Source organism: Phoxinus phoxinus (assembly GCF_949152265.1).
Source record: "Phoxinus phoxinus genome assembly, chromosome: 17".
In the NCBI taxonomy this organism is placed as follows: domain Eukaryota; kingdom Metazoa; phylum Chordata; class Actinopteri; order Cypriniformes; family Leuciscidae; genus Phoxinus; species Phoxinus phoxinus.
Window position 1 is genome coordinate 30,486,524 of NC_136892.1, and position 21,679 is coordinate 30,508,202.

The following is a 21,679-nucleotide window of genomic DNA, read 5'->3' on the forward strand; positions in this document are numbered from 1 at the left end:
ACTGCAGATTTAGCAAATGTAGACCAAGTATTCTATGCGTATAGGAAAGTTGCATGTTACACTGTATACATAGTATATAATGCAGCAATAGTAAGACTAGAACAGAAGTACACAACTTCAAACAATCAAAAGTTTCCTAAAGCCTTAGATGCTTCATCTTATTGTAACTTGAATGTGCAAGACATTTGGTATCAGCAGTTTCCAGATATTTGAGCTGTGCGCAAAAGCAGACCTTTTGCTACAAACTGGCATTACACTATTTTAGACATTAATCACAAACCCATTGGTTTGTTATGTTCCTTCAGCAATAAATCCCTATTTAGCTAGTGAATTAGAATTATTGCACATTCACAATGCTTACTTGATTGAAAAAAATAAGTTGAATACAGTTTAGCAGTTACTAGGCATGCAAAATATATCTTTATATGTAAAAATGTGTAATTTAAGCTCTTAAAGTGATGGCTAATGCCAAATGAAGGGTTTTGAAACAAAGGTGTTAAATTGTCACAGCAAAAGTCATGATTAAAACCATTAACATTAATGTTATCCAGTAAACAAGAACACTTCCAAAAAAACTTAATAGTCATTTATTTCTACCAAAAACACTATAGGAGCAATGCGACTATGGTCGCTAGCAAATATACTAATTGACAAAACTTAAGCATTATAACTGAAAAGGCAAATCAAAAACAGTTTAAAATCAAAGCTAACAAAAGTGGAAAATTTTCCAGTCACTATTAGACATTACCCAAAAACGCTGACATTCACTAGACTCTGGTTTTTAAAAGACTCTCTCCTAGACTATGCAACAGGATAAGCATAGTAAGCATCTGGAAACATTGAGAAAAATGTACTCAAAATCGTTTTATTTCAAAAGCTCTGGCAGCTCCCGAACCTCATGTGGCAAATCCAGTAGACATGTAAAATACAACCATACAATACATTATTCAAAAAAGGTACCAAAAAGTACAGTAAAAATAACACTTCCATCTCTGGAAATGTGGACAAAAGGAAAATAAAATTAAAATAAAAATGTGGAAGTGTGACTTTGCTTCCCCTATTCATCGGTTCTGTACAAATGGGTCATGATCTTGTCCGGTAAAAGGAAAGAGTCTGCGTGTGTGTGTGTGAACTGTTGTCGGCTTCACTGTCAGACTCATGGTTTTTGGGAATACGTCAGTCCTGTGGAGTAACGGAGACACGTGGTCAGTGGCAACACTGGTTTGAAAACACCAAGACAGACAAATGTAAAGCAGCTTAGATAGACGGCAAACAACCTGGGCATTGGTTGTACAAAAAATAAAAAATCCAATAAGCATTCATTTGATAAATGCATACGCTACCTGTTCTGTATGCGATCAGTATGGCTTGTAGCTACTCTGGTGTCCGCGTCTCGGTGTCTTTCCGTAGCTCGCGCTGCCCTGGGCTGAGAAAAACAAACATGTAACTGAGTGAACATGGACGTGAGACCAAAGAATTATCATTAGAGCGTCTGGAAGATGCTAACTTACTGTAGTCATATCCACCACCACCATATCCATAATATGGAGAGGAATAGTCGTAGCTTCCATAGCCACCGTAACCGCCATATCCCTGCTGGCCACCGTAACCACCATAGCCTTGGTTCCCATAGCCCTGGTTCCAGTAGCTGTTATATCCCTGGTTCCAGTTCTGGTTTTGGCCTGAGGAAACAGATGTTGCACGTTCAGACTGGTTTTAATAATGCTGCGGTTGTTAGTGCTAATAAAGCACGGCTCTTACCCCCACGACCCCTGCCGCGACCTCCGAATCCTCCCCCGCGGGCGCCGTACTGCTGCTGCTGGTAGATTTCCTTGGGCTGGGCGATTTTGATCTCGCACTGGTATCAGAGACAGAATGGATGAGAGCAAAGCCAGGCTCTAACAGGCCGAATAAAACGTATATGCACTAATAAAAAGCCGTTTTAAATCAATACAACAGTTGTAATCAAGCAACTGTGCACACCCACAAATCAACTTCATTTACCCACCATAACCATGCATCAATTGCAAAAGTATGAGAGAATAAAAATATACATACAAGGTCTTCCTCTCCATTCGTTACCTTGCTTCCACTAACGTTATGGTATTTCTTCTCAACTATCTTTTTGACGGCAGATTCTTCCTTGAACGTTATGAAAACAAAGCCCCTCCTTTTATTTGTTTTTGGATCCGTTGGAAGTTCAATATTTTCCATCTGCAAGCATAAACGATAAATATTAAAGCTGGTTGACAATATTTTTCATTTATTTTAATTTATTTTTACGCTCAACAGTAAAACCTCACCTCTCCGAAGGCCCCAAAGTATTCACGGATCTTCTCTTCTGCGGTTTCAGGGTTAAGGCCACCAACAAATATTTTCTTGACCGGCTCTTTCTTCATGGCCATGGCTTTCTTGGGATCGATCTGTCGGCCATCTAGTCTGTGTTCCTTTTGCTGTAGCACCTTTTAATAGAAACAAAAACGTTGCAAACGTCTGCCACCCAGTATGTATTTGTACTGGAGAGAAGCGAAAGCCTCCATACCTTGTCCACACTTTCTGCTTCTTTGAACAAGATGAATCCAAACCCTCGTGACCGGCCGGTGTTTGAATCCATCTTTATGGTGCAGTCTGTCACCTCGCCGAACTTTGAGAAGTAATCCTTTAGATCTTTCTTACTGGTGTCCCAGCTGAGTCCTCCAACAAACATTTTACTGCATAAAGAAAGACAAAAAGTTATTGAGACCCTGCATCAAACCACAAAGCAAACTCAGAGCACCATAACTGCAACAGTCAGGGTCGAGGAAGAAAAAAAACTGCTTTAAATAACTGCGTCCAAGTGGCATTCTGGGTAGAAAAACTACATTACCCATAATTCTGCAGAGAAATACCCTCCAATCTGAGTGATGTAATCAAGCCTCATAACCTCTCTTGTATATTTAAATGCATATTTTGCAATAAACAAAACATTGCTTCTATTCATACAAAAAAATGAATTCTGTATTTCTTAATATTTACACTTCAATTTATGTAATTCTCAATGAATGGAATGTAGTTGCTTCCCTCATTAAAGCATTGTCTTTTGTACAATTTTCAACTCGTTCATGACTTGTAACTCTTAAAAAAAAACTCAATGGAAAAAGAAATGCTTCCAGAAACCCAAAACTGCTTAGTGGGCGGGCACTAATGTACTTGCTTGTGCCAATTCTAAAGTCTGATTGGACAAACCAGTGTCCACACAAACTACATTAGGGACCGTTCCCAGGCAACCATATACACCTTAGCCAAAGTATTTTACCATTAACTAACTATAGCAAGGATTTGATACAAGGAATAAGCCACTATAGTTCACCTCACCCAAGAATGAAGAATATTGCACTAATTTACTCACACTCAAGTTGTTTCAAACCAGTATGAGTCTCGATTACCAACATTCTCCAAAATACCATCGGTTTGGAACAACTTGAGGGTGAGAAAATGGCAACTCCTATTTGTGTGAACTGTCCCTTTAAGACAGCAGGTTCGTGATTTTTACCGCGGTAACTTTAGTTCGCGTACAGACAGATCTAACGGCAGCTGCCACCCGCCAGCGTGAATTTCAACCCCAAACAACCCTCATCTCCAACAATGAGCACAACACCGGGAAGTAAACCACCCCACCCCCCTCTATTAACAAAGACACATGGCGCCAAGAAACACGACTTAAAACACACGGTCTACATCAAGCATGAAAACGCACTTAAACTCTGAGTATTCTTACCCGGCATCTTCCTCGCCCTTGCTGGCGTCGATCTGTCCTCCATCTCCGTTCTCCTCGTCCTCCACCGCGGCCTCCTCCGCGAGCTCCGCTCCGTTCACATCCTCCTCGTTCCCGTTCTCAGAGGTCTCCATAAACTGCTGCTCTGCGTCGGCCATTTTAGTCTCTTTTGATAACCTTTGGATTACAAATGATTAGGGTTTAGATCGCGGTGTGAAATTAGAGGGACGGTGCTAGAATAATAGAGTAGCAAAACGGTCACGCCATTAAGATTTAGCGCACAAAAGCTCGATTTCAGGTCTTAGCTTATTAAATGCACAAGAAAACAAACGAAATCAGGCGAGAAAACGTGTTAGAAGCGTATAAAACGCATCTGTCTTCCGAAAACAAACAAAAGATTCATTCAGGCCGTTTGCAGAAAGCTAAAGCAGCATGCAAAGCTAAACTAGCTAACGTTACACGATCTCATCTAGAGTCGTTTTCAAGTACGCAGAACGCATAAACCAGGCTATTACTGTCTAATATCCTTTTGTACGTATAGTCTCGTTAAACATACTTTAGTACAACACGGGAAGCGTGCGAAATTAAATTAACCGGCTTACTGTAAAATATTGGCGCTGAAAAAGCCGCTTTCCAAGATGGACTCTCGCGTACTGTACCGACTCGTGGCCACTTTTATAGCACCGGATGAGCTCGTTTGAATAAAACAAGCTGTGAATGGATGACTGGGAGTGACCAAGCAATGATAACGTTCTCTGATTGGTCAGGGACTGTAAAAGCGCCGCCCCGTTATGGTTTCCTCTTGCGCACTTCTTTTCTGCACAAACGCTTTAGCACGAGATGTTCAAAGCGCGTGCACGATAAAACACGATAGTGAGAGCGTTGTGCAATCATACAAGCGTGTACAATACTATATTATAATATATAGCAGGTTTTTTTTATACATTTGTTAGGCTTCCTAATCAGTTTTATTAATTTCTCCCCCGTCGTCGATGAAGGACTGCACTCACTAAGAGGAATTTATAGTCTTAAATATTTTAGAGCCGAGCATAACAACAAATATTATGTTAACTTTCGATTTTTTTCAAAACTTTGAAACTCTTTTCACGAACCTTTCAATCCTGGGAAATCTCGATTTAAAATTCCCTGATATTGTTTTAGGTTTTCCTTGACTATGGGAACAGTGTACTTGCACGCTTCAATGTAAGAGTGAAAAGGTTTGGGGTTTTGTAAATGTTATTTCTTTATGTACTATTGCTTTGTGAATATCATTCAGTATGTCACCATTACTATCATTATATCATAAAGCACCATCCAGAACCTTTTAGTACAATCTACATTTTCTAATTACATTAAAGCAAAAATTGCTGATAGTAAATACCTTTTTATCTAAAACTTAACATTTTAACCATTTTTACTTTACTTTGGACAACTTTTTCAAATGGCCTTAAGGGCATATTAATATGCATTTTCTATAGACACATCCTTTGCATGATATACATATATTTATTTTGCCAGTTATTGCATATGGGTGCTTTAATTTGATCACTTTAAACTGATACGTTGCTTATAAGCTGTATTCAGCTTCGCAAGTAAAATCTAGGAAAAGTGAGGGTAAAAGAGACTCCCCGACCTAAAATACTAAAGGTTTAAGTGTGACATGGTGTGATTTTATAGCCCTGAACAAAAACAATTAGATATTTAACTCAAGATTGTCAATTCGTCGCTCATTCATACATTAACAAGACACATACTATAGTTGAATGTATATATATGTGAACTATAATGTACTATAGTTCACAGAATCCAGCCTTTCCTTTCTACCCAATTAAACCGTTCTACAAAAAGTCCCAAACTGATGCATAAACAGCCTCATCAAGTAGATCAATATGGCATTAAATCATGAGTAATATCAATATGACATTAAATCGTGAGTGATATCAATATGGCATATAATTATATGTATAGTAACATAATGCTGTTTTTTTTTATAACAGAGAACAGCTTAAATTGCACTGATTTAGTACAACAAACAGAAAAACAAGGAAGGTCTCTTTCATCATTTCATCATTTATTTTTTATTAAATTTTTCCACATGTTGTATTCTGTTCTTGGAATCGACATCTTTATCGAGTTCCGACGGTCACCTGCCAAACTCTGATCAGGTTGTCTGTGTATCCAGCAAAGAGAGTCTGAGAAAGAAAAAGAAAAAAAAGTGTAATTAATATAACCTTTTTGTTTGTCCACTGGTTAATATTTAAGTTTATCCACTGCATTTATACACAAAAATGCCACAAATTCCCCAGAGATCCACCATCCGAACCGATGCTGATTATCTGCAAAGTAACCTCATCACACACAATAAAGGGCCTTTCACACTGAATGCGATTAAACGGCGCGAATGTACATCGCGATGACACTCTTGAATTGAAACAATGGATCCCGATGGAGCTATTCACACCGGGCGTGATCAATCGCAGCATGACAAAGCAAGTTTTTTCCCGACCAGTATTGATTTTTTTCCCCCTCAGCCAGCGATGAAACGAGCCGCCCATTTATATCTGAGCTTACCCGAGCCTCTGCTGTTGCACAAAAGCGTGAGAGGTGGCACTGTTTTGAAAACCAGTGTAAAGAAAAGTATTCAGAACAGAGAAGAAAATGTATTTTAAGTGTTATCATTGGTGTCTGAGAACAGATTTATTCTTACATGTTCTTTATACCGATTATTATTTCTATTTATTTTCCACTAAATTATGCGATTTGAAGAGCTTGAAACAAAATACAGAGCGCCGTTTTCTTCCCTGTGTGTCTGTTGAGTCAGAGAGTGCATTCGCTCTAGAGCTGTCAATCATATTATGTGATCAATCATACGCCACACATAAACTGAGAAATGTTTCTACAGATGGAACATGAATCTAAATAAATATATTACGAGGATATACATTATGTATGCGTTTCAGTTTGTTATAAAACACTCCAAATAAAACATGTCTGCTCATTATTTAATCAAATGTTTCAAATAATTCATATCGCAGTCTGAAGTTATAACACACACTCGATGGTGGTTTCTGTGTAGTACCCAACTTTATTAGTCTTTATTACGGTTGTTTGTTGTGCCGCGGACGAGGTTAAAGCTACATGGGAAATCCTACGAGACGCATACATGAGGAAAAGTGGAAAATGTGCAGTGTGAAAGGGCCTGTGGGAAGCTTTTACCTGTCCATCAGCAGACCAGGCCAGAGACGTGCACTGGGGCGGCTCAGCCTTGCTGTTAGTGGTGATGACCTCCTGTCTGAGCTCATCAACAATGATCTTTCCCTCCAGATCCTGTGGGGGGGGGAGAGAGAGAGAGAGAGAGAGAGAGAGAGAGAGAGAGAGAGAGAGAGAGAGAGAGAGAGAGAGAGAGTGACTGGAGTGCAAATGAACACCTAACAAAACCTTTTATTTTATTGCAAATATTTTAAAATCAGTGTTTCTGCACAGTTTTATGCTAAGTGACTATTAGAGTATGATATTTAATTATTTTATATATATGTGTGTGTGTGTGTGTGTATATATGTATGTGTGTGTGTGTGTGTATATATATATATATATATGTGTGTGTATATATTAGGGATGTTAACCGATGACCGTTTGACTGATGGTTGACCGTATCAACGTTAACCGATCAAAGTTGTTGGTAGTCGGTAAAAAAAAAAAAAAAGTGATCTCTAAATTAGTCTATTATAGAGAGTGGACTAAATGCTACTACAGTTAGCCGTCACATTCCAAGATATTTTTGTGTGAATTGAACAAATCCCTCTCACTCAATTTTTCATAACTCGCCCGTTTGTACTTAATAAACCAATAAAAACATTCGGCGCGAGGTCACAGCGTTTGGGTTCGCGCGCTCACAAGGTTTGTGAACAGTAAAGGCTACAGGCTAACACACTCGAGGTTAGAGCCAGCGCAGACGACAGGAGGAAGCGTGCGAAAAAGAGTAGTGTATGGGACCATTTCACCAAACAGAATGACACAGATGTAAGTTGCAACTTGTGTGATACAGTGCTTTAATATAAAAATACATTACATCTACATTTCAGTGGTAACAGATAAGGTGATGATGATCATCATCTTTCTTTATTATTGTTAGCACTACCTCAAACTAAAGCGGCGTCTCTTCGGTTCGGAGCTGTCATTTTCTGAAATGAGCCGCGGCAATGTTTCAAATGAGCTTCTAATGCTAGACAAACGCCTTTATTTTCAACGCGATCACCTTGTACCCGAACCATTTCGAAACTAAGGAGCCATTTGTCCGCCGATTACATACAAGCTCCTCGGCGCCGCGTTTGCGGGACTCATGTTTCCCGCTGTTGGGGATTTTAAAAAAGTGACGTGAGTGGAAGGCCGGCGCCGGCGCCGTGTGTGTGTGTATATATATATATATATATATGATTAACTTTAAGTGGTGGAAAATCAATCATTAAACAAGAGTTGTTGTTTTTTTAAATGGACAGTTTGAACAGATTACCCAAATTTAATTCCAATGTTGTCTTTTTTAAATGTAACGTATTACAATGACTGTTGATTTTCAGTGGAGACACAAATTAATCGTTAAATCAAAGTCAATGTATGAAATGGACGATTTTAACTTAGATTTAAGTTTAAGTTATAGATTTAAACGGAACTATTTAACATGTGTTGCATTGATATTCAGGGATAATTAGCATATTCATAGATCTGCGTATACTAAATGAAGCAGGGGTGTAGAGTTACATTCAAGCTATTTTAAGTCTTTTCACTTTTGTTGTTGTTGTCATTTTGGTGATCTAAGATGAGTTTACTGTATAAAATGAATTACTACAGGGGGACTTAAGTGCTGACACAAATTAAATGGACAATTCAACTCATTCACCAAATTGAACTGAACTTACCAATACCATTTACTAATGCCATCTTCATCTATTTTAAATTTGACATTTTACAATGATTTTCAATGTTGATGAATTGAAATCACCAGTTGACTGAATGATACCACTATAAAGCCAATCTAAAAATGCCAAACACTGACTGACTGTCCAGCATCACACAAGTTCACAAACTAAATGCATAGTTGAAGCAGAGTTATGATATTTCATGTAAAATGAGTGAAACTACAATAAATTAAAGCATTTCGAAAGTGACACACTTCCTGCTGCCAGTTGGTGGCGCTATAACTTTGACTCACAATAGTCACATCCATGTGATCGGCCTCTTACAGCAAACACACTGCTGAAGTTTCATCAAGATCAATTAATGTATGAGGATGTTATAACACACTTCCTGTTTCCAATATTCGCCATAAATTTGTTTCCTCACCACGGCCAAACCGTTCGAGATATCAAAAATCCCCTCGCAACTTTTCATCCTCAATGTCTTGACTTCATGCACACCGAGTTTCGTGGTGATTGTTTGAATCGTCTAGGAGGAGTATTTTAAATTCCATTGCATGTGTTTTTTAAACTACGCCAAATAGCCGACTTCCTGTTGGGCTGGGGTAAAAAGTCAGAGCACGAAGGATATATGAACCGATGAGATCTATAAGTGTACCGAGTTTCATATTATTTCATCCAAGCGTGTTTGATTTATGGACCAAGTTTTCGGACCCCGTTCCAGGGGGCGCTGTCGAGCCCCCCTGCCACGCCCGGGTACCAGCTTCAGTCCGGCTCTAATGGCCGCGGGTTCTGACCAGTGTGCAAAGTTTCAAGAGTTTTTGAGCACGTTAAGGCCCCCAAAAGTGGCAAAAACCATGAAAAAAAATGTATTATAAAGAAGAAGAAGAAGAAATATAGATATATATATATATATATATATATATATATAATTAAAGCTGCAAGCAGCGATTGCGGGCCCAAGCCGGTGGCACCGCCACCCTGGTGCCTTTAGTTCCACTAAAGGCACCGGGTGGCAGTGCCACCGGCTTGGGCCCTCCATCGCTGCTTGCAGCTTTAATTATATATATATATATATATATATATATATATATATATATATATATATATATATATATATATATGTATATATATATATATATTATTATGTAAATTCTTTTTCCCCCCTATTTTTAACATATATATTATTATATATATAATAATAATATATATATTATTAACATTTTTGGATGCTAAACTATTCTTTATTATAGGCTTTGTACTTTGTACACTTTGTACACTCACGTTCCAATATAGAAAAATTATCCTCTTCAAATGCGCAAAAATGTGCTTGGAAACATCACAGTGGAGCGGTGCTTACTATGAACGGCACAAACTGTACAAATGACTATTTAAACAGAGCAGTGTAATTTTTATATGTAAGGTTGACTATTTTATTATTATATTTTATTAAGGCTATAATGAACATGCTGCGATGTCAAGATTGCAATGCTGGAATGCTGTGTGTGTGTGTGTGTGTGTGTGTGTGTGTGAGGCTCGATCGAACAATGGAGACATAAAAACATACTCCGTCATTTTGTTCATACAGAACATCATTCAAAATGTAAAGTGTTTCCTTATATTTGTGTACACTCGCAATGAAACACAACATTGTGCTATAAACTCTTGTCAAACTGTAACCTACAACTGTCACCCAACCAAAATCACACACACATCTCCCCTCCCCTCCCCTCCCCTCCCCTCCCCTCCCCTCCCCTCCCCTCCCCTCCCCACACAGACAGACACACACACACAGAATGGCAGAGAGAGAGAAAATACACATTCAAACCACAATATCTGACTTTCTGTTGGTCGGAGCTAATGACTGTAAATTAGAAAGTTGTTCGGCTTGATAATATCAATATACACGCTGAGTTTTGTAACTGTAGGTAAAACTATAACTAAGTTATAACACACTTTATGCATCCTTTTTTAATCATAAATTTGTTTCCTCGCCACGGCCAAACCGTTCGAGATATCAAAAATCCCCTGGCAATTTATCATCTTCCATGTCTTGACTTCATGCTGACCGAGTTTCGTGGTCATCGGATGAATTCTCTAGGAGAAGTGTTTCAAATGCGAGAGCAAGCGTTCTCCAATCAACCCGTAATAGCCGACTTCCTGTTGGGCTGGCGTAAAACTTGACCCAGGGAAAGTTGTTCGGCCCGATTAAATCTATATATGTACCGAGTTAATTCATGCAAGCGTGTTTGATATACGGACAAGTGTTCGAATCCCATTCCAGGGGGCGCTGTCGAGCCCCCCTGCCACGCCCGGGTACCAGCTTCAGCCCGGCCCTAATGGCCGCGGGTTCTGACATTTGTGCAAAATTTCAAGAGTTTTCGAGCACGTTAAGGCCCTCAAAAGTGCCAGAGATTTTGCACACAGCAGAGAAATGGTTAAACTAAACTAGCCCCCCTCCTCACACACACACACACACACAGAGAGGGGCAGAGGGAAAATGCTCCAAACAGTACACATTCAAACCAAAATATCTGACTTCCTGTTGGTCGGAGCTAATGACTGTAAATTAGAAAGTTGTCCGGATCGAAGAGAAGAATATACGTACCGAGTTTGGTTACTGTAGGTAAAACTAATACCCCATTTTTGACTAAAGGTGGCGCTACTGAGCCCCTTACCACGCCCGTTTCTAAAAACTTCGCACAAGTGTACTAGGCAATAAATGTCAAATGCATGTTGAGTTTCATGCAATTTGAAGCATGTTAAGTGCCTCAAATGCATCCAAAAAGAATATAAAAGTTTAAAGCGTTGCCATGGCGACAGTATTAAAGATATCAATAATCCTTTCACAGGTCTACATCTGTCGTGTGTTCACATTATACAGATGAAGTTTGAAGCAAATCGGGTAAAAATAAGAGGGTGAATTCAAAGCATTTTGAAAGTGACACACTTCCTGCTGCCAGTTGGTGGCGCTATAACTTTGACTCACAATAGTCACATCCATGTGATCGGCCTCTTACAACGAACACACTGCTGAAGTTTCATCAAGATCAGTTAATGTATGAGGATGTTATAACACACTTCCTGTTTCCAATATTCGCCATAAATTTGTTTCCTCGCCACGGCCAAACCGTTCGAGATATCAAAAATCCCCTCGCAACTTTTCATCCTCAATGTCTTGACTTCATGCACACCGAGTTTCGTGGTGATTGGTTGAATCGTCTAGGAGGAGTATTTTAAATTCCATTGCATGTGTTTTTTAAACTACGCCAAATAGCCGACTTCCTGTTGGGCTGGGGTAAAAAGTCAGAGCACGAAGGATATATGAACCGATGAGATCTATAAGTGTACCGAGTTTCATATTATTTCATGCAAGCGTGTTTGATTTATGGACCAAGTTTTCGGACCCCGTTCCAGGGGGCGCTGTCGAGCCCCCCTGCCACGCCCGGGTACCAGCTTCAGTCGGGCTCTAATGGCCGCGGGTTCTGACCAGTGTGCAAAGTTTCAAGAGTTTTTGAGCACGTTAAGGCCCCCAAAAGTGGCAAAAACCTTGAAAAAAAAATTATTATAAAGAAGAATAACAAAAAACCCTTAGAAGAACAATAGGGCTCTGCGCCCTTTCAGGGCTTGGGCCCTAAAAACAAAAAACCCTTAGAAGAACAATAGGGCTCTGCGCCCTTTCAGGGCTTGGGCCCTAATTAGAGCATCACAAAACTGAGCCAATCCAGCCAAGAACATGTTTGGATGTGAAAAGGTCAGAAAGCTGATCGTACCCAGATCTTGATGCTCGGCCCGGTGGCGGCACACAGCCAGTATCTGTTGGGACTGAAGCAGAGAGCGTTGATCACGTCACCGCCGTCCAGCGTGTAAAGATGCTTGCCTTCGTTTAGATCCCAAAGCATGGCCTGTCCATCCTGAAGACAGAGACACAGGGAACGTCACATTTATAAAGTCATCCAGCATAATGAGGGCAACGAACTGCCCTAGAAAAGTGACTGTCAATCATTAGCCTCAAAGGTTACGCTTCAATGCTAGTTGGCAGCGTTGTGTCTTATCAACATGACTGAAAATTATCATCCTCAATCTTAAAATTGGACCCCAATCCAAAAAAAATAAAGGCAGCTATATAGTTTCATAAAGACCCAATTTATACTGTAAACAAAAAAAATATTATTTTGATATTATTTAGTTTATGTTATGCTACATTACATTTTGTATTAATTTTAATATATTTTTTTATTTTAATCCATTTATTTATTTTAAGCTTATTTTTATTATGCATTCATGTAAAAAGACCCAACTTAAAAAAAAAAGAAGATAAATAAAAAATATTCGGTTTCTGTTCAGCTAGATTATTATGTTTTTTTTATTAATTTAAATTAAAAGCATTAATAAAAATGTATATATTTGATTTTTTTAAATTATTATTTATGAAAAAAAAAAATGTACACCGCTGTTCACTAAACTCCCTCTCTGTCCCCTGGGGGTCACTTTGAAAAGCCCTTGTCTATATTTTGATGAAGTTCAACAGGCCCTACGTTCAGATTTGGAGCATAAAGAGTGAAACGGACCTTTCCTCCAGACGCACAGAGGGAGCCATCGGGGGACACCGTGACGGTGTTCAGGAATCCCGTGTGACCGATGTGATTGGTCTTCAGCTTGCAGTTGGCCAGATTCCACACCTGAAGCAAACAAACACTATCAGTGAAAAGTCACTCATATGGAGCCCCTAATGGGACATGGAAACAAATATGGGATGGGAGAATTTTTGTTTGGGATGGACCGAAATTCAGTCGAAAAAAGGCAGAAAATATAAGCTGAAAATATGCCGTTATAAACCATGTGCATTGTGGAAAGCTCTATATCAATGAAACTAACTTGACCTAAACACGGCGGTGTTAGTTCTCACCTTCACCATCTTGTCCCAGCCGCAGGAGACGATGATGGGGTTGCTGCTGTTCGGGGAGAAACGGACACAGGACACCCACTCGGTGTGACTCTCGTCCTGAGGAACAACACAAACATCTCAGTGTGGATCAGCTCAGCTAACAGATTTAACTGCTAAAATAAAACAGATTTATTTTTTAAATGGAGCCATTTATTAAGCCTGACATATGAAATAAAAGTCTGAAAAAGACTTTTCTTTTTTTAAATTGAGCCATTAATTAAACCTTTACACAAAATGTAAAAAAAAAATTGAGTATCATATTTGATGCATCAGGCTTTTATGGCTCGTATCATTTTATTCAGAGGCTCAAACTGAGCAAAAAATATGCAGTTTCTTTGGTGCAGATGCCGATATTTAAATGGCCATAAAGTCTGATAGCCTGTAATGTAAATCAGTGATTCTTATTGCAGTATAATAGACTTACATAAATTGCATATAAATATCAGTTATTACTATATCTGCCAATATGCCTTCGCAAGATAATATTAAATGGTTAGTTTTATGATCAAAGCTCTGTAGTTTTAAATCATATAATGCAATGTATTACAATGATGATGATTGAGAGATGAAGAAATAAACCTTCCTCAAATGCCTGATGATCATATTTGAGATAGATGGATATACGGATAATCAAGTAAGTGTTCAGTCCAGTAAGTGTTAATCTAGAAATATTACTTATATAAAAGTTATGTTTATGTTCACAGCAGAAAGACAGGTGAACCATGAGCTGAAGGTGGACATTTTTACAATTACACCAAAAGTCATTTTTAAGCGTTAAAACTTCTAAAAAGAAGTAGACTAAAAAGTTTATATTAAAGCTTTGAGTTTAGTTGAGGTTTTTTACTGAACTAAAAAAAAAAAAGTCTTAACTATCAATCGTACGACAGAAGGCATGCAGTAGATTGTGTGCAACAGGTTTTTCAGCAAAGTTTGATCATTTATAGGCCTTAGAAAATTACATTTCAAACATGATGCAGTGGGCTTTATAGGGTTAAGTCACTTTGATCAGGCCTAAGTCACTCTTAGCACTGCTGTGCTGAAAATGTCTAAGAGAAAAGCAAATGTCTTTATTGCTTTGAAATAATCTTGGATTATTTCCAACCTTACAATCACTGCTAACCCAGACAAAGCCACGGTTCCCCTCACCTGGATGGTGTACTTGCAGACGCCCAGGGTGTTCCACAGCTTGATGGTCTTGTCCCGAGAGCCGGACACGATCTGACGGTTATCAGCGGAGAACGCCACGCTCAGCACATCTTTGGTGTGGCCCACAAAACGACGGGTCGTGGTTCCACTAAAACAACATTTGAAGAGCAAGGTGTCACATATTCAGATTCAGATTTTTTTATTTAGTGCCATGTCAGCATTCAAAGCTATTTTCATGGCAAAAAAATAATTACAAAAATATAAATATCATATTAGGGATGTTAACCGATGACCGTTTGACCAATGGTTGACCGTATCAACGTTAACCGATCAAAGTTTTTGGCAGTCGGTTAAAAAAAATAAAAAAGTGATCTCTAAATTAGTCTGTTATAGACAGTGGACTAAACGCTACTACGGTTAGCATCTCATTCCAATATATTTTTGTGTGAAGTGAACAAATCCCTCTCACTCAATCTTTCCTAACTCGTCCGTTTGTACTTAATAAACCACTAAAAACATTCGGCGCGAGGTCACAGCGTTTGGGTTCGCGCGCTCACAAGGTTTGCAGAAAGTAAAGGCTACAGGCTAACACATTCGAGGGTAGAGCCAGCGCAGACGACAGGGTGAAGTGTGCAGAGAAGAGTAGTGTGTGGGACCATTTCACCAAACAGAATGACACAGATGTAACGTAAGTTGCAACTTGTGTGATACAGTGCTTAAATATGAAAATTAGGGCTGGGCGATAAAACGATAACGATAATTATCGCGATATAATTTTTCTCGATAAAACGATATCAAGAGCTCGATAAATGTTCGATAATGTTTTTGCGCCAAAAGCGGAACGAATCTCATTTGAACCGCGCGCCACACGGACCGTTTATCCGCTCGGCTCAAAGTCCAAACGGCAGCGCGAGCGCGAGTTCACTAGAGCAGACGCGTTTACTCTGATCGGTCTCGGTCACGAGATCCAGTGAGAAGCGCTTGTATTCAGCGAGGAACACAAATGTCTCAGTGATTTAAACCAGTTTAAAGGCAGATGAGACCGCGCTGACGAACAGGAGAAACACTGTGCGCAGCGATACAGTCAGAAGCTTTTCCGTCTACACATTCCCATCATTTACCACGGATTTAACGTTACTGTAACGTTAGCCTAGTAATATTAACTGCACAATGAAATGTGGGATATATATATTGAATTGTAAAATATTATTAATGTAGACAATGTATTAAAGGACTAATGGAATATAATTACAGTTTTAAATAATGTATAGGCTACTGGTTTTCATAAATACCATAGAAACCATAAAGTTACATTTTATCTGTGGTTATCATGATCTAAATGCATGATGCTGGCTGACCAATGGTTAATTTTAATAAAACTAAAGAATATTACATTTTACCAAATAAAAATAATGTTGTTACTTTTTTTTAACAGATGTTACTGTTTTTGTTAATGAACATAAATTGTATATAGTAAATCTGCATCCTAACTCAAGCTAATACTACTGAAATAAAGATATTTATTTTGTTAAGGAAAAATGTCAAATGTTTGAATGTTCTACCTCGGATTTGTGAATGTTCCCCTGTTTGGGAAGTGTTTGTCATGATATGTTCTGACAATAAAGAGTAGTTTAAAAACACAACACTCTGGTTTCTACAGCTTTCACTTAGGAGTAAAAATCTGTCTTTAAACTTGAAATAAATAAAGATTTGACATTTATCGATAATTATCGATATCGACTGATATAAAAAAAAATATCGTGATATTTTTTTTGGGCCATATCGCCCAGCCCTAATGAAAATACATTACAAATACATTTCAGTGGTAACAGATAAGGTGATGATGATCATCTTTCTTTATTATTGTTAGCACTACCTCAAACTAAAGCGGCGTCTCTTCGGTTCGGAGCTGTCATTTTCTTAAATGAGCCGCGGCAATGTTTCAAATGAGCTTCTAGCGCTAGACAAACGCCTTTATTTCCAACGTGATCACCTTGTACCCAAACCATTTCGAAACTAAGGAGCCATTTGTCCGCCGATTACATACAAGCTCCTCGGCACCGCGTTTGCGGGACTCATTTCACGCTGTTGGGGATTTTAAAAAAGTGACGTGAGTGGAAGGGCGGCGCCGGCGCCGTGTGTGTGTGTGTGTGTGTGTGTGTGTGTGTGTGTGTGAGCGGGAGGCAGAGCGGCGCAGAGATGCGACAGAGTTGTGAAATTGCAGGCGCGGCTCGAAATAGCTGTTATTTCAAATAGCGTAGCATATTTTAAACTAATCGGTTAACCGGTTTCAACCGGCTAATGAGGCTCGGTGGTCGGTCAAGAATTTTTTTAGTTTTCGCCATCCCTATATCATATACAATAAAAAGCAAGTCTGGTCATATTATACAAGATTTTTTAAATTAACATATGATAACAAAAATTCAAAACCTTTTCAGACATAATCCTACTAGATAAGTCCTTAAGTGAGGACACTTCATAAAAGAGCACGCTACTTGTATTAAGTCCAGGACAATCTATTATAATAAGTTTAACAGATAGGGGATTCTTACAAAACATGCATAAATTTGGGTCTTCGGAAAAAGTCACAAACATAAGGGCTTATGCAGGCAGTCTCAATAATACTGTTGAATATGAAGCGTCCACAACTGAGCAAGCCAGAGGCGACAGTGGCAAGAAACCCAAACTCCATCAGGAGACCTTGGGAGAAAGCAGGCTCAGTCACAGTACGATTATGATCCAGGATAGCATTATAGTTTATTAGTCAGACTGGACCAGAACATTCAAAATATTTAATCCAGTTTCATCTGGCTGAAGATCGGATTCATCGAGCTGGTATGGAGACGGATTTAGTTAAGGATCTGTCAAAATTTCAAAATAAAATGGACAGAATTTGAAAGCGGAGACTGGTTTCATATCAGAAGAAACGAGGCACAGACTCTTTGAGATTATTGGATGGGAAAAAAACGCAGACCTGGCAACCCTAGCTTGAACTACCGGTGATTCACAGGGTCAAATAGAGCCTTATATTTATTATATTTTGCAAACACAAGTAGTGACACAATATAAATGTGCTAAATACAAAATAAACAGGACCAACAAACAAACATAAACAGCCAACAGAAGTCAATTCTGATTCTGTGTGTGTGTGTGTGTGTGTGTGTGTGTGTGTGTGTGTGTGTGTGTGTGTGTGTGTGTGTGTGTAAAAATGTAAGTGTATGATATAGCTATTTTTTTTCAACTGTTATTAAGGTACATTCTAATCCGAAAATTTCACACGTTAAAATATAAAATCGACCTCACGTTGTCAATCACACATTTACACACTGACTCAAACTTTCGTCTGTCATAAAAAAAAAAATCAGAGCGGGTTCGATTTTCTGCGTTTTTTTCACACCTGTAGCATTTTGAAGATGTTTTGACAACTCCGAGCCAACGAATGACGAACACGAAAATTGGGACTCAGTGTGCAAGGATCTTTAATGCGTTATTGTCCAGTTAAATTCAACACGTGAGAGATTTTATTCACACAGTGACACGTTTATATGCCCACTTTTGATTAGAGATGCACCGATTGATCGGCTGGTGACCAAAATTGGCCGGTCAGTCTGACATATGCCGATTTTATGCCGGTCAAACGCACTCGGGCGGTGCACCGATTGATCGGCTGGTGACCGAAATTCCGAAACCTCAGAATATTTTTTCCGGTGTGTATGTTACTCAATAAGTGCGTTCACACCGGGAGGAGCAGCGCGTGAGTGTCAAGCAGGAGCGTCTCGTGAGCAATAGTGAAGCGCTGGGATTCGGGGGTCTCTTTTTGCTGCGCTGCTCACACTCAATTAAAGTGAAAGCACTCTTTTGATGGACAAAATCAATATGATTTCACACAAAAAGTGCCTAAAATGCACAGAATTTGCAGGTCTAGTGTGTTTTAACAAGAACTGGAGTAACTATGTCAGAAAAGAAAATTAAGACTCAAATTTTTACAGAAAATTTACACATTTAAACTTGTTTTTATTATTCAGTATGGGTAAAAGTATGCGTTTTATAAAAAATAATAATATAGAAAATAAATATTTGTGTGTGCTGTAAAGCGGCAGGTCAAACTCAACGAAAAATCGGAATCGGCCTTGAAAATTGTAATCGGTGCATCTCTACTTTTGATTGACAGGATATAATCTGCCGGATCATCAGCTGTTTTTAGCTTTGATCAGCCGATACATCAGTGCATCTCGACCCGCTCGTACTCACGTGGTGAGGTCCCACAGACGCAGCGTCCCGTCCCACGAGCCGGACAGCGCAAACTGCCCATCGGATGAGATGACCACGTCGCTCACGAAGTGCGAGTGTCCGCGCAGGGCTCGCTGAGGAATACCGTAGTTGGTCTCATCACGGGTCAGTTTCCACATGATCACGGTCTTATCTAGAGGAACACACAAACATGAAGATATTAGAGCAAGGCCTGTCGTCACGTTACAAACAACTAGTTACTAGTATTTTATCCAGTAAAAAAAACATCCCTCAAAAATCAAAAAGCATCATTAATAGCATTTTCATTAATAATAACCAACTATAACTAATGACAGTAAATCATGCATTTGAATGTAATTACTAACTAGTTTAATGGTTAATGCCAGATGAACACATTCACATTTAGGGCAGAACTGTCATTTATTGTGTAAACAACTCATATAATAACAGTAAAATATAATTACAAAACAAACTAACAGTAAACGTGTGTTTAATAAATACTACCCAATACTTGTGTTATCACAAACACTTTAAAATTAAGTTATTTTTTACATACAAAAAGTGCCATGATGAACCATGGATAAAACAGCATCACTGTACACCATGGTACAACCACAGTACTTTTTTTGTAAGAAAGACATTAACATCATCCTTTATTGTTAGTGAAACTTTGACGTTTTCTTCTCCTGAAAAGTACCATGGTGTTACCGTAATAGTAGAAATACTTCAGTTTTACTATGTAAATACCATGGTAAATGAACACTGTAATCATTCAGCATTATGATAACAACACGTAAAAATGACAATACCATGGTATTATCCATCACTGTACTACGGTACCAGCACAGTTAAGTTACTTTTTTGTAAGAAAGGCTGAACTTTGCAACTTTTCCTCTCCTGAAAAGTACTATGGTACTAGCAGGGTCATGGTATCGTTGTAATACCATGTTTTGAACACACACCATGGTAAATGAACATTGTAATCATTCAGCAGCACCATATATATATTTATGTTTATATATATACGACCATGGTATTATCATCGGATATTATCATCACTGTGCCATCACCGCACTTGTTATTCGCGCTAACTGCCGTGAGACAGCTGTGCGGTTGAGCGGTACAACTGTGTGTATCTGTCACCTCGGGACGCGGACAGAATCATGTCTGGAAACTGCGGGGTCGTGGCGATCTGGGTCACCCAGCCGTTGTGGCCCTTCAGGGTCCCTCTCACGGTCATCTGCTCGGTCATCTCGGCGTTCGGTACCGGTCGATGGCTGTAGATTGAGTTGGACGGACTGAAACGCCGCTTTACTCAAGTTAACAGCACAGGAAAAGGACCGGCTCCACGCCGGAAGTACATATTCATGCCTGAGCAGAGACGGCGCAGTGCCTTGTGGGAGCTGTAGTGCGAATGCAGTCGTTAAAAAAATAATAATAGTCAGTAAAATAATAATATTAGAAGATTTATTTCACAACATAAATTATTCGCAACCATATCGTAAACATTAAATTTGAAATCGCCGCTTTTTAAAATAATAATAACAACAATTTGATAATAAACATATATTATAATACAATATAAAAAACATAATGATAATAATAATAAATAACGATAATAATATACAAATGTATAAAGACTGTATAAAATATTGTAATGTTGACTAGGGTCAAAATCATCAAAAAACAATGTACATCCTCTTCTACTATTAAATGACATTCAGAACTCTTTGGTGATGTCACTTTTTTTTGTCCACATTTTGTCGACTCTTATTTTCGAGTTTTCCATTTTGTGAGAAACACGGGCAGAAAAAAAATATACCCGATGTTTCCGCCCGGTTTCGAACCGGGGACCTTTCGCGTGTGAGGCGAACGTGATAACCACTACACTACGGAAACCTGCGTGGATATGTCACACTAACTGCGGGCGTTTGAATTTTCGCATTTGTTATGATACGTCTCCATCTAGTGGCGGCTGATAGAAAGTACATGTCATTGAATAAGCGACGAATGCAAGAAGTTCAACAACATTCCACAAGATGTCGCTCAAGATCAACAGTGTCTCCAAAAAGTATGCAGACGATCCAGTCACATTTAAAAATGTCTTCATCGTGTCATTGCATAAAACATAAAATGTCTAAACATGTTTTAAAGAGCACACATTTAAAGAAAAACATAAAAAAAAACTGAATATTGGGTTTGAAATGATAAAATAATAGGTTGAAAACGAAGAAGAGTAGGCTATGGTGTGATAAAGGCCGCAGCTTTTTATATCCAGTCAGCCCTAATATAATTAGCCCTTTAAATGTTTCTGGGGAGATGCTTTTGTCTTTGCTCATGAAACAAAGCAGTCAGCAGAGGAGAGAGCCAGGCCAGCACATCTGCGTTCAGATGGAGAGTTTGGGTCTCTTGGCCCCCCTGAATCAAAACCACATCCCTTTCATGAGCTGGCCTGGCTCCCGACTCCAGCTCTCCGCTCAGGGTGGCTCCTGCCTCGGGAACTAATATACTGCAGCCACAGGCCGTCTCTAACGCTCACAGATCTTCTCCTCCTCTTCCTGGCTTTCTATTTTGATACCAGAAAAACTCAGACTGGTTTTACCTCAAACTCTCGGACTACTAGGCCATCTGGGACCTCGATGAGCTCTTAACAAACGTTGCATGTAAAAT

General features: G+C 39.0%; 2 protein-coding genes across 3 annotated transcripts; both read right to left on the minus strand.

Annotated features, from left to right (window-relative positions):
• Window positions 1–572: 572 nt before the first annotated feature.
• hnrnpabb (heterogeneous nuclear ribonucleoprotein A/Bb) lies at window positions 573–4,748 on the minus strand. Of its 2 annotated transcripts, none has more exons than XM_079586890.1 (9): window positions 4,357–4,748; window positions 3,758–3,931; window positions 2,543–2,711; window positions 2,304–2,462; window positions 2,083–2,214; window positions 1,762–1,858; window positions 1,512–1,682; window positions 1,344–1,426; window positions 573–1,182 (listed from the first exon to the last, which is right to left on the minus strand). In XM_079586890.1, the coding sequence occupies exons 2-8, from the start codon at window positions 3,910–3,912 to the stop codon at window positions 1,359–1,361; spliced, it is 951 nt and encodes a 316-aa protein (XP_079443016.1). In that variant the 5' UTR covers window positions 3,913–3,931; window positions 4,357–4,748; the 3' UTR covers window positions 573–1,182; window positions 1,344–1,358. The 2 variants fall into 2 exon arrangements, with proteins under 2 accessions (XP_079443016.1, XP_079443015.1); XM_079586889.1 differs by having other exon boundaries at window positions 852–1,182; window positions 2,059–2,214.
• A 1,056-nt stretch (window positions 4,749–5,804) lies between these two features.
• LOC306985021 (small ribosomal subunit protein RACK1) lies at window positions 5,805–20,407 on the minus strand. Its single transcript, XM_079586891.1, has 8 exons — window positions 20,153–20,407; window positions 19,010–19,181; window positions 14,759–14,906; window positions 13,574–13,669; window positions 13,236–13,346; window positions 12,438–12,578; window positions 6,971–7,081; window positions 5,805–5,946 (listed from the first exon to the last, which is right to left on the minus strand). Exons 1-8 carry the CDS (start codon window positions 20,259–20,261, stop codon window positions 5,881–5,883), a joined length of 954 nt encoding a protein of 317 aa, XP_079443017.1. The 5' UTR covers window positions 20,262–20,407; the 3' UTR covers window positions 5,805–5,880.
• Between the last annotated feature and the right edge of the window lie 1,272 nt (window positions 20,408–21,679).

Excerpts from the sequence above, each read along its gene's own strand:
- hnrnpabb (XM_079586889.1), bottom strand. The coding sequence starts at position 3,912 with ATGGCCGACGCAGAGCAGCAGTTTATGGAGACCTCTGAGAACGGGAAC. Across the intron at positions 2,463-2,542 it reads AAGCAGAAAGTGTGGACAAG|GTGCTACAGCAAAAGGAACA; the intron begins GTATGGAGGCTT and ends TTCTATTAAAAG. Across the intron at positions 1,427-1,511 it reads TGGTGGTGGATATGACTACA|CCCAGGGCAGCGCGAGCTAC; the intron begins GTAAGTTAGCAT and ends TGTTTTTCTCAG.
- LOC306985021 (XM_079586891.1), bottom strand. The coding sequence starts at position 20,261 with ATGACCGAGCAGATGACCGTGAGAGGGACCCTGAAGGGCCACAACGGC. Across the intron at positions 14,907-19,009 it reads CGTCTGTGGGACCTCACCAC|TGGAACCACGACCCGTCGTT; the intron begins GTGAGTACGAGC and ends ATGTTGTTTTAG. Across the intron at positions 12,579-13,235 it reads TCTGTGCGTCTGGAGGAAAG|GATGGACAGGCCATGCTTTG; the intron begins GTCCGTTTCACT and ends CTCTGTCTTCAG.